This window comes from Calidris pugnax, unplaced genomic scaffold (assembly GCF_001431845.1).
Source record: "Calidris pugnax isolate Ruff unplaced genomic scaffold, ASM143184v1 scaffold211, whole genome shotgun sequence".
In the NCBI taxonomy this organism is placed as follows: Eukaryota; Metazoa; Chordata; class Aves; order Charadriiformes; family Scolopacidae; genus Calidris; species Calidris pugnax.
The window spans coordinates 2,254,409-2,272,159 of NW_015091083.1; the positions used below are offsets into that span (position 1 = coordinate 2,254,409).

At 43.2% G+C, this 17,751-nt stretch overlaps 1 protein-coding gene across 3 annotated transcripts in view; it reads right to left on the minus strand.

Annotated features, from left to right (window-relative positions):
• Positions 1–17,621, minus strand: part of TC2N (tandem C2 domains, nuclear) — a 33,557-nt gene extending 15,936 nt beyond the window's left edge. The window contains exons 1-3 of one of the 3 annotated variants that reach the window (XM_014957477.1): positions 17,541–17,621; positions 2,505–2,631; positions 1,612–1,842 (exon numbers count right to left, since the gene is read on the minus strand). In XM_014957477.1, coding sequence (XP_014812963.1) covers positions 1,612–1,842; positions 2,505–2,571 — 298 coding nt within the window. In that variant the 5' untranslated portion in view covers positions 2,572–2,631; positions 17,541–17,621. Of the gene's footprint in view, positions 1–1,611; positions 1,846–2,504; positions 2,632–4,843; positions 4,926–17,540 lie in introns of those variants that run through there. The other 2 variants (XM_014957475.1, XM_014957476.1) reach the window with 2 other exon arrangements.
• Positions 17,622–17,751: the final 130 nt, after the last annotated feature.

A 17,751-nucleotide genomic window follows, 5' to 3' on the forward strand; every position in this document is an offset into this window, starting at 1 on the left:
TTTACAAAAATAAGTATTTATATTTGAAAAGAGAAATGGAAGTTGCCTACTTAACGTAAGAGCCACTTCTCAAATATTTGTTCAAGAATTTAAAATATTTGCTCAAGAGAGACAATTATGAAGAGTCAGGTCATCCTGCCAGAAGATCTACCAGCTTTATAGCCTAAGGGCCACTCTGTTCACCAGGTCCTTCAGAAATGATGAAGCAGAATTCCCAATGAAGACAAGTCATTGGTTTATAAGTCACTGACTGATAAGCTTGTACAGAACAGCATGAACAAAGAAAACATTATCTAAAGGTTGTTAGACACGTCTTCCCTCTCCCTGGAGAACATTCATGCCTCAGAGTCCTTGATGGACTTCTCTGTACAGTGGCTTGAGGATAAGCCAGGACAAAGCAAGGCAGAGCCTGAACCCAGACCTAGTGAGCAAGGGGATTACCAGGAGCATGTCCTGCATTTCCATACCTTGCTCAAGTATAGACTTACAAGAACTAGCTACTGAAGTAGCAGGGAAACAAAGAGGCTAAAGGCGAGGAGGCTCAGAGATGAGGGGGGCCTCACATGTTCTACCTCCAACTATTAGGTTGTCTGTCCATGCCTGGTGAGGCAGACATCACAGATAAAGCCCACTAAAAAGATGGGCCACAAAATGGCCAATCTATACTGAAAAGCCCTGCTCGGCTGATTAGCTTGGCACTAGTGTTACCAGCAGGGGTGGGTGAGGAGGAAGTTTGGCAATAGGCATGCAGGAGGAGAAAAAAATGCAACGGCAGGACCTGGGGAGAAGAGAGAAGGGTGGGAGTAAAACGACACAAACACAAAATGAGTAGGTAGTACTGCATTAGCCATTATGTAACATGTGGTTGACTTTTTTCAGTTATAAGGGTTTCCATCCTCAGAAAAGAAATACAGTAACATGGGACTAAAAGCGTATTATCAGCTTATCACAGTCTTGAAGCAAAGCAACTCTATAAAGAAAACAACCATTCAGGTATGTCCCTGTGCCAAAATCTTCCCTTACCTAATTCCAGGCATCTCCTGGCAGGCCCAAGAGCCTAGTGACAGCACATGCCCTGTAACTCATGGTACTGGGCCAGGCTCCTATTCTGTTAAAATGCCGCTGTGCCTAAATTGCATGTACATCATTTTGGCAGTCTGAGAATGGGACTAACTGGCAGAGGTGGAAGCACAAGATTGTTGTGCATCAAACACTCGTAGTATGATGTGCAACCATATGATCTGTGACACCTCCCAAAGAGCAGGAGATAGCAGGGTGAAAAAAAGTCACCATGTAGCAGCACACCCTATCTATTAGCAAAATTTGAAAAGGAAAATGTGTTAGTAGTTTAAATGTATCAGTACACTAAACAGGAAAGACAGACCAGCCTCCTTCTTTATTTGAGCAATGTAGATGCTGGGGACACGTTAGGTCTTTCCTTCCCTCCAATAAATTCTTTACTAAAGCTTCTGTTTCCTCCAGAGAGAAAGGAGACAAGATCGGGCTTCTAGAAAAGTTCTGCAAATACATGCTTTCCGTAGGACTACGCAACAACTTTCAAGGAGCAGCAGAAACCAAACAACTGTTTCAGCAGTGCTGTTAATGTTTTACCTTGAATCCCTCCAGCATGTGAGATACTGGGAAGGTTCTTCGGCTGTACATAAGCCAATTTGAATGGAGGGACCACAAATGGTACCTCCTGACCATCCAGGGGCAGTTTAGAACGCAGATAGTCCTCTGAACAGCCAACTTGACGCTTCACTGACACAGAAGACAATGGAGGCTTCTCTACAATAGTTGGCTTGCTTGCGGCTACTGCTTCAGATTCCTGCACCATGGAAACTGCTAAAAATAAAGAGCAAAAGAAACAGACAGTCCACATGTGCATTAAGTTTTGAACAATACTATGAACAGATCTCTTTTATTTAATAGGATCTGTGCTTGATACATTGCTTGATGTCTGCTAGTATTCAGTTTTACCAGTACTCAGGACTAGTACCTGGAAAAGACATTCATCCTCATGACACCTGTACTGATCCAAACTCTTTGTCGCCCAAGCTTCTATATTTATAGTTATCTTACTCTTAAGTGAATTTCTGCAAGAGGTACATTTGCATTATAGAAGAGTTCTTCAAACAACTAAGATGCCAAAGAAAATCCTAACAGCAAATCCACAGGGAGTTTAAAAAAGTGTTCACTCTTAGAGTTTGAAAGATACAAGACATTTACACAACCTTGGGTAAAAAAGTTGGCTTTTTTGGACAGCATTCCAGGCTGCAAAGAGCAGACTCCAGACAAGTGTTATTTTTCAGTTCCAATTCCAATTCATAACACTAACAAGCATGTGTTCAATCTCCAAGTGGAGGCATGGAAAGAATTTTGGATGTTGTAAAAGAATTCAAGTTTATCAGGGGTGACACAGTCATTTTATTAATGGGAAATCTCATTATTAATGAAGCCAGAACAACAAAACCCTTAGTCTATGTCATTATGTCAGAACTCACGATCATTTTTTTCTTTTTCCACGCAGAAACACCATTTACAGCAGTTTTTTATACATTCTGTTGCCATTGTTTTCAGTGCTGCAGTTTAGAGGTGACCACAATCAAGGATCCAGTGTAGCAATCAAACCTGAAAAACACAGCAAACCAAATTATATTAGATGGGAATAACTGAAATCAAAATGCAATATTATCAGTTATTTAATACATGATTGCTTCTTGGACACAATCCCAGGGTCAATGAGAAAGTTACTTCCATGATGAAAGGATTAGAGCTATCAGATTTCCCTCACTGGGACAAATTCTTTTCTATATAAAAGAACAGGGAAAGAGAAAATCATTTTAACCTACAGCATCCAAGTACTTTCAGTGACCCACTCAAACAGGTCCCTGTCTTTCATGAACATTAAAATTCTCCTCATATTTGTGTGTGCCACTGGGCTTTGGAGCTTACTCAGCTTTACTGCCGTTTTGATGTTGTCTTGTCAAGTCATTTGTTTGTGTTTCTCCTATCCTCTTTCACTCATGTACTCTTTTCACATACATCTGTACGCGTTTACATTTTTCTCTCAACATACTCCATACTTTACATTTGAAAACACTCTTTATGAATGATGCCAAAATTGCCTTCTTTGAGGAGCTACTGCTTTCTCATAATTGTATACACATGAAACCAAAGACCTGTTTTATTATATAATTGTCTGCTATGCATACAGAAATAGAGCATGCTGACTTTCAGCAAAATAAGAGGCATGTAATCTACTAAAGAATGAGAACAAGTCTATAACAGATGGTTAACATTAAAGGAACTTTATGACAATACTAACTGGCCTCATTTAAATGTCTTTATTCATATCCTTATGTTCCCTTTTCAGAGGGACAGACAGCTGCATTGCCTCCTGTCCAAAATTTTGGCTAAGTCTAGTCCTTTACATGTACCTAAAGTACACAAGGTTCTCTGTAAAACGTACCCAAGACGTGATTCCAGCTCCACAGAGCTTAGAAGACACCAAACAGAACATGAACATGAGCTGAAGGGATAGGGAAGACAACAAGTAAGAGAAAGGGAGAAAGTACAGAGAGAAGATAACAATTACACAAAAATGGACATGTTATCTCAGTTATCTCAATCATAAGAAATTGCTGAAAGTTTCCGTGCTCCAGCACAGAAGTCATTCCCACCTGCAGCTTGAACAGTGCTGTCATTTTCTTTGTATGTGTATTCAAAGGAAGCTAGGCAACCACACAAATACTGTGGAAATAACGCAAATATCCCCCAAACTTTTCTTTCATTCAAAGCCCCTCGAAATTCTGATGAATGCCAAGTAGCAATATTAAGCTACAGACAACTTCATGTAACTTAGAAAACATGTGCTTTCTGGTCTTGCCATTTTATTTCCAAGGGTAGGGTGCAACTGAAAGTTATCAATAGATGTATCAATTTGCAAATAGCGACCAAACACAGCATGTATTTACTGACCTGCTCTTTTGCACTCTACAGGACCTCAGCACTGCTATTTCTGTTTTAACTTAGGGCTTTTGCAAAGTCACTGAGAGCATGTGTCTTCATGAGCAAGCCTTGAATTAACTTGTTATTTTTAAAATACTAGTGTAAAATACAATCAAGGTTTATTATTACAATTACACAACTGTTCCAGAATCATGAGCTATCACGAAATACTGATTAGAAGGAAATTCTAATTAGAAGTAAACCTAAGTAAACCATTATTCTACTGCAACAAGGACTTAAGGGAATATTGGTTTAATGCAATTACTCTGAGTAATTTTTGCTGGTTTTACCACTAAGTGGCATTAATTATTTCCTCTAGTTTTATATTGCACTTTGTGCTCTATAGACCAAATGAACAAAACGCAAGTGACTCAAATATAAAAAACTCAGAAGTAGCCTGAATACTGGAACGTTATTCTGGAAAACAGAACACTACTGAAGATATTACAGCATAGTCTCTAAGCAGACAGGGCAGGGGTGCAATATCTTGCTTTAAAATGGACACCATTCCTCTGCACAGAATCCATCACCCAGTACTTATCAGGGAGCGTAGTGATTGGAGGAGCGGTAATGGTTTTAAACTGAAAGAGGGTAGATTTCAATTAGATATTAGGAAGGAATTCTTTACTGTGAGGGTGGTGAGACACTGGAACAGGCTGCCCAGGGAAGTTGTGGGTGCCCCATCCCTGGAAGTGTTCAAGACCAGGCTGGACAGAGCTTTGAGCAACCTGCTCTAGTGGAAGGTGTCCCTGCCCACGGCAGGGGGTTTGGAACTCGATGATCTGTAATGTCCTTTCAAGCTCTAATTATTCTGTGATTCTATGATACTTGCCCTGATCTCAAAATTGCCCATGAGTGTAAGTACAGTACAAGATCCGCAGCAAAAATCTTCAAAGGCGATGCCACCTAATCCAGAACCTGAAGCACAAAAAGAGGCACAGGAATTCATCATTACATTCTCTATGTTTCTATGGATTAAATTTTCAGCGCCACTCCTCCCTCAGAGGCGCAGTCACAATAGCTAAGCCTGCTAGAATTCAAAGTTTACTTTAAAGGTCCCTTGCAGTGATTTTCCTTCCCAGCTGTTATCAGTACACAGCTGGAGTTAATATGCTTTACTCTTGTTCACCATGTTTAAACTGGGCTGAAACAGCTGCTTCATTTGCTCTAAGCTTTCCAACAATGGTATCTAAGCCTCAGTGGCAGTTTGTGCAGGCAGAAGTCTTTTATCTCAAAATGTCCATACTGAATTTATTCGCTACTCTTGGTGAAGAAACCAAAATAGCAGTAACTGCCCCGCTTTCCAGTTTTTCTGTATCCGCGAAAATTCAGTTCATGGTAGTAATTTCTTTCCCCAGAATTGTTTAGCTGGAACCATTAACGTGAGCACATAAACAAATGGTAATTGTCTGTCACAAGCAGCTGCCTTTGCACCATGAGGTTGAGCGACTTATCTAGAAAAAAAGGGCTACATACAGGTATTGAGAATACAACAGTAATAATGCAATTCTACATATTTTGTACTTCTATCATTAAAAAGAGACCATGCTTTTCACAGTGAGACCAAGTAACCCATGATAGTCTATGGCCATTATCTTTTTTTTCCCCATTTATCAATATGCAAACATTCATAGATTTTTTTTCCCTATCTGAAGACAAATACAAAGCAATTAATCACTGCCTATTGTGCAGAAGAGAGTACGCTATTTACAGATTGCTGTTTTGTAGGCAAGGTGGTATCATAGCCAATGCCAAAGTATATAGACACATAACTTAGAGACTCCAGTTCAGTTTGAGCTTAAATACTGTATTTTGAAATGAAAGTCATAAGAGACTAGAACACTGCTTACACTTTTCTTAAGCTTAAAATTATAATGGTTTCAGTGACAAAATTTATGCTTTGTGTTCCTAGACTTATATCCAGCCACATTACAAAAAAAATATGACAGCATTTGCTGAGAGATAGATCATCTGGATACAGTGTTCCCTCCCTCTGCTTAGAGCACTTTGCTTTGTTCATGAAATCACAATACAGATGGTCTCAGTTACTTTTTAAAGTTTTAATTAATTAAGCTACAGAGATAAGTATATTTGTTTTTTTGTTTTAGTTCAGAGCAATTCTGGCAGTAAATTAGATGGCTTGGGTCCCAGTTCATTTATTTTCTCATATCTGTATTTTCCAAGTTGATTATAGTTAGTTATACAACTTTCACTGCATGCAAAGGTTTTGTCTTAACCATGTGGGACAGAGAAATTTAGCAGGTTCTGTCGTGTATTTTTTTAACTGAAAATGAACAAAAATCTTGTAGACGATTAAACAAGTATTTCATGATCTTGACAGAAGCTGACATTTCTATCAAAGGTTAAAATTCTCTCTCATGCCAGAACATTTTGCTGGTGTCAGCTACTCCAAAATCCTCAGTATATAATTTAACAGTTGTTAAAATGTTGTACTAACACGCATTTGTCTGGGAATAAATTTACCAAATAAACCTGAACCAGAGAGACATTTGTTAGATGCACCATCAAATTCCAAAGAAGTACTGACTTCCCAGCAGTGCCATTCATCTTAACAAAAAATTAAGATTCCTTGACCCTATGTCTAAGTTCTGGGGTCAGTTTTTGTTGATAATACATCAAAGACATCCTCTATTTTGGAGATATTAGACTGAGCACTCAAAAGGACAGGAGGAAAAAGAGAGTTATCCCTGATTTTCAGACAAAAAACTGAGATAGAGAAATCAAATCACTTGCAGCAGAAAAGGAAACTGAACCCAAGTCTTGTCACTCTGTCTCAAATTCTCTCTCTCTTGATATTTTCTACCAATTTCAATAAGCTTTTTCATTTCTGTCTTCCCAGTATCAAGCCAAAATAAGATAATCAAATGTAATGCAGCAATAGTCCTTCCACATCAAGGCAGAAGGAGAGCCAAGGTTATTAGAACATCCTGGAAACAACAAAGTTTAAAAACCAACCACACACATACACAGAGCCTAGAGAATTACAATCATTACTATTTTAATGGCTTTAGATGGAGAACATAAATTATCTTAATGATTTCCAGATTTCTCCGATAGAAATTTTGAATGAGCTAAAATCAGATAAACAGAGTATCAAAGACTTCAGTTCCAGATGCCTCCAGAAGGGTTACAAGACAGACATGTTTGGAGAAGAAAGTAAATATTTTCAACAACTCATTAAATAAAGAGAACATGATAGAAAACGGATGATTGCAATATTAAATATTAAAAGCTGAAACAGTCTGAAAAGAAATGTCAGGCCTTATGATGGGAGGATGTGTTTTGCAACAGGTCTGTAGGCTGCTGATGCATTTTTCCACATTTAGTCACAGAGCTGCTCCAGAGGAGTTGATCAGGTAACACATTTAAAACTACACAGTAGACACAAAGGTGAAATAGCTGATCTCAAACTGGGAAAGCTGGCTAAACCAGTGGTTTCAAATGTTATGAAATTTATTGCCAGCCATAAATGTACAAAACGCATTCTCAGATCCGCATTCCAGAAACACATTGCGGCAAAATTTCTAGTAGCAGTAAGTCCTCACAAAGCAGGAGGTGCGAAAGAAAACATCCGGAAACAGGGATGATCGGTTGTTATTAAGCATTTGGGACAGATTCTCAAATGACGTAAGCGTCTACAGCTCCAGCAGCCCTGGGGGAGCCACGACACTGAGGAGTAAGTGAGCTCAAGCGCGCTGGTTCACACCTCAGCCAAACACCACGTTTATGATAGCTCTGTGCCTTTCTGCCTTTCAGATCCAGGAGATGCAGTCAATCCATCATATAAATCCTTCAAAGAGCACAGCAATATCACTGGAGGTCTCCAGAGGATTAACAAAAGCACAGCACAGTGAAAGCTGCTTCTGCTGCGGGTCTTTTGACGGTGCAGATGCTGTAGAAGTTTTAACTTCCAGGGCCAGCTGTTCCATAGTTTTGTTTCTCTGGGAGAGCACCTGGGAGCTATGCATGGGTCTGAGCAGAGCTCTTCACCCTGCAGAGGGGTGGCTTGTGACCACTGCATCTCAAAACCAGTCCACATTAGTAAAACAACTTAAATGGCTTGGAGAAAATTTGCCTCCAGGTGCTTTCCTACTGTGGCAGCAAGGACAGCACATGCACCCACCTACACACATAGTGCCATGCATGGGCACGCACTCGCTGAAGACACTATTTTTTTTTAATTGTAGGCAGGTCTGATTTGTACCATCCACAGAGGAGAGGGACAGGCACTTCAAGAGCATGTGCAAAGACAGGATACAAGATTTTGTTCCTATTCATTACAATCCTAGGCAGTGATAGGTTGTCTGGAGAAAGATAAAAAAAAACCCAAAGGAAAAAGCAAATGTCCTGCTAATGCACCTACCAGGGGCATGATAAAAGGCTTCTATCTGTGCCCGTTTCAGGAGAACCCCACAACAGTGATATCTGCAGTAACTTGTGTGTGTGTGAGTACATACACCTCCCTCACCTGCTTGTAAGCGCAACTCGGGGAAAAGCATGAAAGCTCTGGGAATTTGCACACAGAGATTATTCCAGTTCTTCTGTCTTCCAAGGAAATGAAGAAAACGTGAGGCTCTCCTTTCTTTTGTGCCTGGCAAGGGAAAGGGATTTCACCCTGACAGCAGGGGATCACAAAGGAGATGCTGAAATAATACAACAGAAAGCAAGAAGTTGTGAGATGGCTTCTGAAGGACATAACCAGAAAGGCATTCTTGTAAGAGACACCTCACAGACAGAAACAAAATGAAGAGATGCAAAGCTCTCCAAGTGCAGCAAATAAATGAAGAAAAAGTGTAATTACCTACTTAAAATTGAAGGAAAAAAAAAAAAAGGAGCTATGCATCACTAACCTAGTTTAGATGATGGGGGAATTTTTATGATGCACAGCTTTCCTGGGGCAAAGACCCTAGTGGTGGTGTTTAAGCAGTTTCACAACTAAATCTGGTAACAGAAATAGACGGTAAGACGTTGCTGGGAAGTGTCACACTCCATGACGCAAACCAGCCACTAACTGCTTGGGCACAGGAAGCACCTTCCTGCGCTGGGCAATGATGGCACAACCACCCACGGGGGGAAGCTTTAGGGGTTCCTCTGGCTGATCCCAGAAATAGGAAACTGAACTGAACGGACCAGTGGTCCGAACTGGCACAGTCCTGCCCTGCAAACCCCTCTTATTCGCTTGCGGTTTGCTAAAGCAGAACCTGTTGAAGACCAGAAAGCCCATTATAGACCCTTGTCCCACCCTCCTCAGTTACTGACACCACTGGATTCCAACCAGTTCCTCCTGCACTACACTGAGCAACTTGAGCAGGAAGAGAACTGGGTTTTATTTCAGAAAACATTCTGATAGCTAATCACCTTCACTGTTAATATTTTAACTCCATTTCCAGGTTTTTTTTTTTCCCCAGTTTTTATGTGGTTGCTATACTAAGAGTGCTAATTAGTAGTATCTCTTCATTCAGATCTCAAAAGATGAGGATCTAACCTTCCCTTCTGTTTCTCTTCAGTAAGCTACATAGACCAAAACAGGCCACATAGACAAGTTTAAACCTATAGGTTTTACATCACTCAAGTCTGTTTTGTATAGCTCTTCTCAAAACATTATCCTGCATCTGCGACCAGTTTTATTCAGGCCGATACCACCACTGAACTATGCACCTCAGACTCAACAATGTCTCCAAGGTGAAAATATATTTCATTAATTAATACTAGTAAGGGCAAGATTGCTCTTATACCCACAGCATGGTATCAAGATCCCAAATTGTTACTGGTCCACTATTTGCCTCTGCATCCTCCTGACTACGTTCTGAGCAAGTGGAGAAGAGGAGGAGACAGGAGCCTGCAGCGAGCATCTCCACACCCCTCTGGTGACTGCTGTAGTGTTCAGGTAGAATATTGTTTGTGGTGCTCTCCTAGAGATAACAGTTGCATGTAAAGTTTAAAACCTTTGAAATCAGCAGGAGTGCTCAATACTTCCCTGCTGTCAGTTGGAGTGTGACAATTGCACAAAAATAGCGTTTGGCTTTAGCAGCCTTCTCCTGAGGCAAAGAAAACCACCTCCTAAGTCAGTTCTTAGCTGAGCTGTTGTCACGGTGGTAAAAGCAGAGCTCACTGTGATCCTACAAGCTGCTTTGTATGTTCTTCTCCCAAGGAGCTCTAGCTCTAACTGAACCAGGATAGAAGCTTTGCCTGGAACAGCCACATCTTCCCACATGAAGTTGTGAGAGACCATGCCACGTCCCACTGCAACGCTCCCTTCTCCCTCCAGCTTCTCTGCCCAGACAAAGATGACCTAATCTATGTCTCCCTTTGTGGAGGCCCTGAGCTGAACCCTACAGAAAGAGCACTTGTGCAATCTAGCTGTGGTCTCCTTCAGCTCAGCAGCTGCTCCTTCCCAGGGCCCCAGACTGGAGGAGGCCAAATGGCCTTCAGTGCATCTGCACACACAGCCCAGGCACAGACCACCAAACCAAGAGTACGTCACGAAGAAGAACTAATTGCTCTTGCCTACTTCCCTGAAGAAAAATAAAGCTGAGCAGGTGCGTGTGCTTGAGCTATTGTGCTAGAGGAACGACTGCCTCTGCTTTCCAGGCACCCCTTGGAGAAGGCGAACAAGCCCTGGCACGAGTACACCATCCAAAGTCGTCCTTCTGACACTGTCCCCAGGGACACCCTCACTCTGGCTTTGCATTATAGCCTTGCACCTGCAGCCCTTAAATGCAAACTTCATCCAAGCCTGCCCCAGTATGCAAAAGATTAATAGTATCATTTGCAAGGGCCAAAAGAACAATTTTCATAGATCTGAGCCAATTTTTCTCATGCGAGATTTATACTTGAATTAAGAAGGGAACATTATAAATCTATCCCATGATAAAGCTTAAAACTTGGGATTTTAATATGCTGAATCCCCTATGCTCTGGGCTGTAAAAGTTGATAAAGTGTTTCTTCCTAATGCTGCATTAGGCAAGTAACCAATTTATCCAGTTACTGAACTGACAACACTGTTCCTGTGAACTGTAGATAAATTCACTGACTTGGACAAGGATGTACAATATGGTATGTATTGGGGCAGTAAACACAAAAAAATAAATCCATTATGTTGGACTGCAGATCATTCTGGACTCAGATGGAAAACAGCAAAGCAAGAGTTGAAGTCAGGACACCAGAAGAGAAAACTGAAGAGACTGAAATATCTGTAAAAAGAACTTGGCTTTTGATGAGGACATGGAAAGAATTCAACATAAGATAAGTCCTTCGCTCTAAGCAGATTAGGAAAAAAATCATGACAATCACCGATGGTTACTTTATAATCTAACTTAAAACTCAAGACTTTCATTATGTATTCTGTGTCAGGTTTTAATCCAACTGTTTTTCCTTCTACAGTAATGCCAGGAAGCCACAAAAATAGAACCGTCAGCCGTCCCTCTACAACCTTGATACCAAAGGGAACTGGAAACATCTGGATGCATTTTTCAACAGGACAGCCAAGAAGAAGGTATTTTAGGCAAGAGCATCTGCCTGTGCAGTGGAGTTCCCCAACACGGTTAAACATGTCTAGCTTTGAAAAGATGGCCCTTGGAAACCAGCTCAAGGCAACACGGAAAGAGAGCACTGAATGGCACCCAGGCCTCATCGGCCTCTGCCATGGCCACAGAGCCACGCAGAAACACATGGACACACATTTAATATCCAGACAAGTAATGAAAAATAGCTCCTCCTGCTTATATGAAAAAAAGAAGAAAACTCCAAGAGTTTTGCATGGAAAAATACAGTTTCATTATCATTAAAACTATTTTAAGGGAATCCCGTTGACCTACAAGAATCAAGATGTAATATTTCTTTTTTTATATATATATATATATATATAAATAAATATATATATACACATGCACACACACACCTCTACTGCTTTGTTTCAGATGAAGCAGTTTTTTTATTAGTTATTTTACATTAATTATTTAATAGTTATTTTACATTTAATTATTAACTTGTTCCATGATGTAAGCAAAAAACTATGGAGTCCCCAAAGGATGAGGATTCCCTGTTGAGCAGTTCTGCTCCATGCTGTCACTCTATAACCAGTTACAGCATTGTGGTGACAACTGGGGACAACAGCTTTGGGATAAGAACAGGAAGGTAAAATATGTAAGTTGTATAAATGAAGGCTAAAAGACTACGGCTGAGATTACGAAAGGAAACGGGTGACTGCCGTACATCTCATGTATGAAAACAGATTAAATGAATGACTCGAGAACAGGAACTGATCTTAATTAATTCAAATCCAAACCAGACTGGGAGTACGGCTCTGCAGGGCATGCGGGCTGAGCTCAGGCAGCTGCCTAAAGACACTTTAAAATAAAAGTGCAGGAGGATCTCGTCTTCATAAGGTACAAATATTTATTATTTTTTGCTTTAAATCCACCCAGACCAGGGACCCACAAACACTTGACAGCCCCAGCAGTGCCTCTCCAGGAGCTGCACTGGCTGGAGCAGTGGGCAGCAGCCCAGACAGGTGAGTGGTAACCAGGCACGGCATAAAAGAGGTATTTTTAAAGAATTTTGCACAGACATTGGGAGAAACCAGCAGAAATCAGAACTGTCTCCATTTTATGGGAGCATCCCAATTATTACTGCCAAATGCTGCTACAACTAAGGGGCATGATGGTGGGACTCCGCTCCCTTCTGAGGAGACAGAGGTCCTGAGAGTAGAAATGGGCAGCATGAATGCACCATTCCCTTCTTCCCCTCAGGACAAATTTGCTTGACAACAAAGTGAACAACAGCTACACCATGAAAGTATAGGGGTTTTTTTATCCTGTTGAGTTAAAATCAACAATCTTCACAAATATTTTTGACCTATGATTTCACATATTGGTGAAACTAGATCTGCAAGTACACGTACCACTGAACTGAACCAAAGCCAGGATGATTCAGGGAGATGTTCTGTATTTAATCAAAGTTTCATGGAGGAAACTTTTTAGCTATCCTGGTCACTGCTGAGCAGACAGAGAACCAGAATGGGAGACTGACAGAGAGTTCCAATCTAGAGGCCAACAATCCCCGTTTGCAAAAGTAAATTGGAAAAAAACCCAACCAAACAAAACCCCAAACTGGAACGACTTTGAATTTTCTTCTACTGCAAAACGAAACTGGTCTTGAGAATGTTTTGTTGTCACCTAGAAGACCAGTACTAACCAACGTGTGATGAATCTCTCCAAAACAGGAAACACAAGTTGTTTGTGCACCAGTTCTCCACTAACCACAGCGGCACTGCCAGCTCAAGCTGCTTTCAAACATCATTCTGATGGACCCTCCTCCCTGCATGGCAGCTGCTGTCCTCATCGGAAGATGCAGACACACACAGAATGGATGCCTGAGTTTTGTGAAGAGAACCTGCCCTTAGCCTTCGCTTATCTGCCCCCTCCAGCCCCTGCAAAACCCTGGTCAAGGCTTGGGCCATCTTCTGGCCATGTGAACCACCTGATGGTGTACACGCTGGCCCAGAGTCAACAAGCAGGGTGGACAGGGCCACCCCAGGGATGCTGAGCAGGGAGCCAGGCACCTGCCTGCCCAGGCTGCAGCACATCCTAGCAGTCCACATCCAGGTTCCAGGCTCCAAAGCATTGGTGCCAAGTTGATTTTAGTGCCTAATAGGTTTTGAGGCTACTGGGTCATAGTCCTAGATTGCTTTTTTGGACTTCAAAGCTGGTTTAATTGCCAAAGCAGCATCTCCAGAACATGCTCTTCAGGCTAGACCCAAAGCTCATTGCAATGACCACAAGAGTCCCTCAAACGCCAAGGGCCTTCATTTGGGGCCTAATTATCTGTTTTTTCCAGTTTAAGTGTGGCTATTAGATCACTAAAAAACAAAGCTTTAAAACGAAATCACCAGGGTACAATTTACAGGAAAGATAAGCATCAGATTTCTGACATGATTTTTTTTGGCACTAAATTAACGCAAACTTCAGGCAAAAGGCAAACAAACACTCCTACTAAGCTTAAGAGAAGTGTCCTTGCTAATTCTGCACAGTTTGATGTATTAACGTGAGTAAGAAATATGATGCAACAGAGATGAGCTCAAACCAAACCCAGGATTTGAACCTCTGCCCACATGAGGCTCCTCAGTTTAGGTCTGAAGATTCGTCCTGGCCACAAAAGGCTATCAACATGACTTTTCTCTACCTAAGCAATCTTTCTGATGGAGCCTGAATAGCTTTACTAACCAGAATGACAACACGGCTGAACTCAAACTCAGCCTGTCTTACTTGAAGTCAAAGCCCGCTTTGCCTTTCACTTTAAAGAGAGGAGATCTTAGGTTCTCTGCTGATGGACATTGGGTGTTGTCCTACTTAGATTAGAGAGAGAATATTTACCAGATTTAAGGTATCTTGGGAGATTGCAATTCAGAGTAAACAAAGCTGTCCTTTCATAAAACTAAACAAGAGCCCGAAGAGGGGAGCAATAGGTCAGGATATGCATCATGCAAAATTCACGAAATGAAGCAAGTAGCATTTTAATCAAGGAAACACGTTCAAGAAATGCTTCCACCAAAGTGAAGGGGTGCTTCTTGGTACAAACTAAAGCGGGCAGGATTCCCAGGAAGACAGTAGGCCTAAGCTGGCCAAAGCCTGGCTTCCTAGTGGAGGCTGCCCTTCCTAGGCACGTCCTCTGGCTCTGCCCACCAGATGTGGGGGCTGTGTCCGCCTGTCCTCGGGGGCTGTGTCCGCCTGTCCTCAAGGCGTGTAAAGGGCTGGCTGCTACCAGAGGGGCAGTTCGGCTTTGCCTTGCCAACAGCCATTCCTGTTAAATCTAGTCAACATGCAGCTGCAGGATGAGCTGGCCCAGCTCACTGCTTAAATGCAAAATCAAACCACCAAAATAAACAAACTCCCCCTGGGGCTGACTGCAGAAGGTGGGGTCAGAATGCACCGTGGGGAACACGGGGGGCCAGAGCAGGACTGCCCTTTTCACAGCCAACCCACAACCCTGGGGAGTGCATTCCAAGTAACCCCCATCTGAAACTACAACACCTCCGAGCGCGATGAACAGCGGCCGAGGGAAAGGCAAATCAGCTGATATGGAACCCAAGTGACAGAACAAACAAGTCAAATGACTAAGCCTAATGATTAGGACAAAGAAAGAAAGACCAGAGTCTGAGCTTTTTCTCCAGCATTGTAGATTAACAGCCTACACACACACGACTGATGGAACAATCCTGCCCACGCTCACTCTTTCCACAGCGTAAGAAGAAAGAGGACTTAATCACCCAGGGATCCATCACCTAAATTAAGTGCCGGGAACGGCGGCAGTGGAATTGATGGGACTTCTGTGAAGTCCAACATCCCCTTTGGGTGCAGCGTTTTTAGTAGGTGTGATTTTTATAAGCATTTGCAAGAATCAAGAGACACTTTAATAATAAATATATTTTTCTTGAAATCCAATATTGCTTAACCACATGTATGCTGCAAATATATTTTTAATATTTAACACACAGCTGGAAAAAAGACTAGAAACTTCCCCCCTCCTGGATTCACGCCCTGGCCACTAAATTGTAGAATCACAGCTCACCTAATGAATATTTTTTTACTGAAAGCAAGGTGAAAAAGTTTCATAAGCAAGGAGTCAGAGACCACCAGCCCAGAACACAACACAGGTTTATGGCTCTAGCACTCTCCTGGGAAATTAAAGATGCAAATTCAGAACTTGGCTCTTCACATTTATGTAAGAGCTCTAGACAAATCCTAGAAAGAATAATGTTTTTTAAGCGGTCCTGATCATCTGTATGTAATCTGAAGATGCTAGGGCTGTCCAAGAGCACCTTTTCAAGGAACACCTCACTTCTGGATCCCTGGGCAGCTTGGGCACCTAACTAATCAACACTGTCAAAACTAAAGGCACATTGAGCAGCAGACCTCAATGCATTCAGCAAATATTACTGGAAAATGCTGAGCCAGCGCGGATCAAAAACCAAGGGTTAGGACTGCAAGGATCTAGCTCTGAGAAGCAGGTGCCCACAGAATCATTCAGTTGCCCAGGCACTGGACAGCTGTGGCCCAGCGCACATCCCTTGAGATCTAATTCTCTTCCTGCACAAGTGTACATTGTAGGAACGGCCACGATACTGACCTTTCCATTCTTTATCTAGAGAAATGCCTGATGTGAGACACTGGGCACGTTTCCCCATCGAAGCAAAGTTAATTCTCCAGAGCTTAAAATTTAAGATGGTATTTATTTTAGACTGCTGTTTAATAACCAGAGTGATCTGAACCACCCAGGAATCCACCTGTATGGTATGCATCACAAAATACACTTTTGAACAGGACAGTTTGAAACTGCTTATGATCATGCCTGCTGCTTTAACAGCCCATGATAATGCTTAGAAGTTAATTCACGCAGAATATCTGGATTTTACAAGGTCATTTTCTTATAGCAATACCAGTTCGAGACTGTTTTAAGTACAATTTAATCTCAGACCAAATTTATATGAAGATCTAATTCTGCAGTAGTTCAATATAGTTACTACTTTTCCACTCGCTTCCATTTCTCAAGGTCTGTCACTTCGTAAAAAAAAGTATAGCCCTGAGCCAAATCCTGGAATCGTGCTGTTAACACCGGTGCATCCATAAACAAACCAACCCCAGGCACTGACAGCTCTTCACTCCCAGATGCCCCCCTCCCCGATGCCGTAGGACGGTGGCAGGGTACCACAGGTGTGCGGCATCGCCTGTAACACAAACTGCCCCGTAACGCCGCCTTCTGCAATTAACATGCTGCAAGTTCAATTCAGCTGTCAAGTTTCAGCCTACTTGCAAGAAAACCACATAGACCAACACGCGGACATCCTTCAAGAAGCATCACTATAAAAACCTGCCCTCAAGATACCTATCAGCGTGCACCGGGTGAAATATATCTCAGGGTTAGTAAAAAAGGTCATCAGTTGTTGTTTCTCGGGAAGACTCCCAGCGGGAAAGCCCCACGCACAGAGAAACCGATATGCACGCTGAGAAAATGATAATTCACAAACTGCGAAAGTACCACGTTTCAAGAAGTACCAACACACACGGCAGCCGTGTTGTATTCACCTCAGTGACAGCTACGGCAGAGTCACTTTGGCAACACGGCCCAAGCGGCCAAGTTCTGTGCCCCTTTACACCCACGCGGGCCCCTGTCGCGACACGGAGCCTGTCGGGACCGGCGAGCGGGCGCTTCAGCGGCAACCACCTCTCCGTACCCGACCAGCGGCCGGGCAAAGCCAACCAACCGCCACCCCACCGCGGGGAGCCGGGCAGGGGGGCAGCCGGGGGGCACCGCCGAGGGGGGACAGCCAAAGGGGGTCGGGGGGGACGGGGCCGGTCCGCCAGGCTCCGTGCCCCGCCGGCCGCCGCGGGGTCTCTCTCGCCCGGCCTCCCCGGCCCGCACCTGCCGCCCGCCCCCTTCTCCTCAGAGAGCCCCGCGGGCTGGGGGTCTCCCCTTACCGCTCGCCCCCCCTCCCCATCCCGACCCGGTACCTGCTGTGAGGGCGCCCGGCCGCCCCTCTGCCGGCTGACAGCCGCCTCCTGCCCGCAGCTCCCCGCGGGACTGCCCTGCCCCGCCGCTCCCGGGCTGCCTCACCCGCCCACGCCTCGCCTCCCGCCCTTCCTTCCCGCCCCGGCCCCTCAGGTGCGGGCCCGCAGCGCTTCCTCACCCATCCCTGTGGCGGGGGGGGGGGAGGGGGGGGGC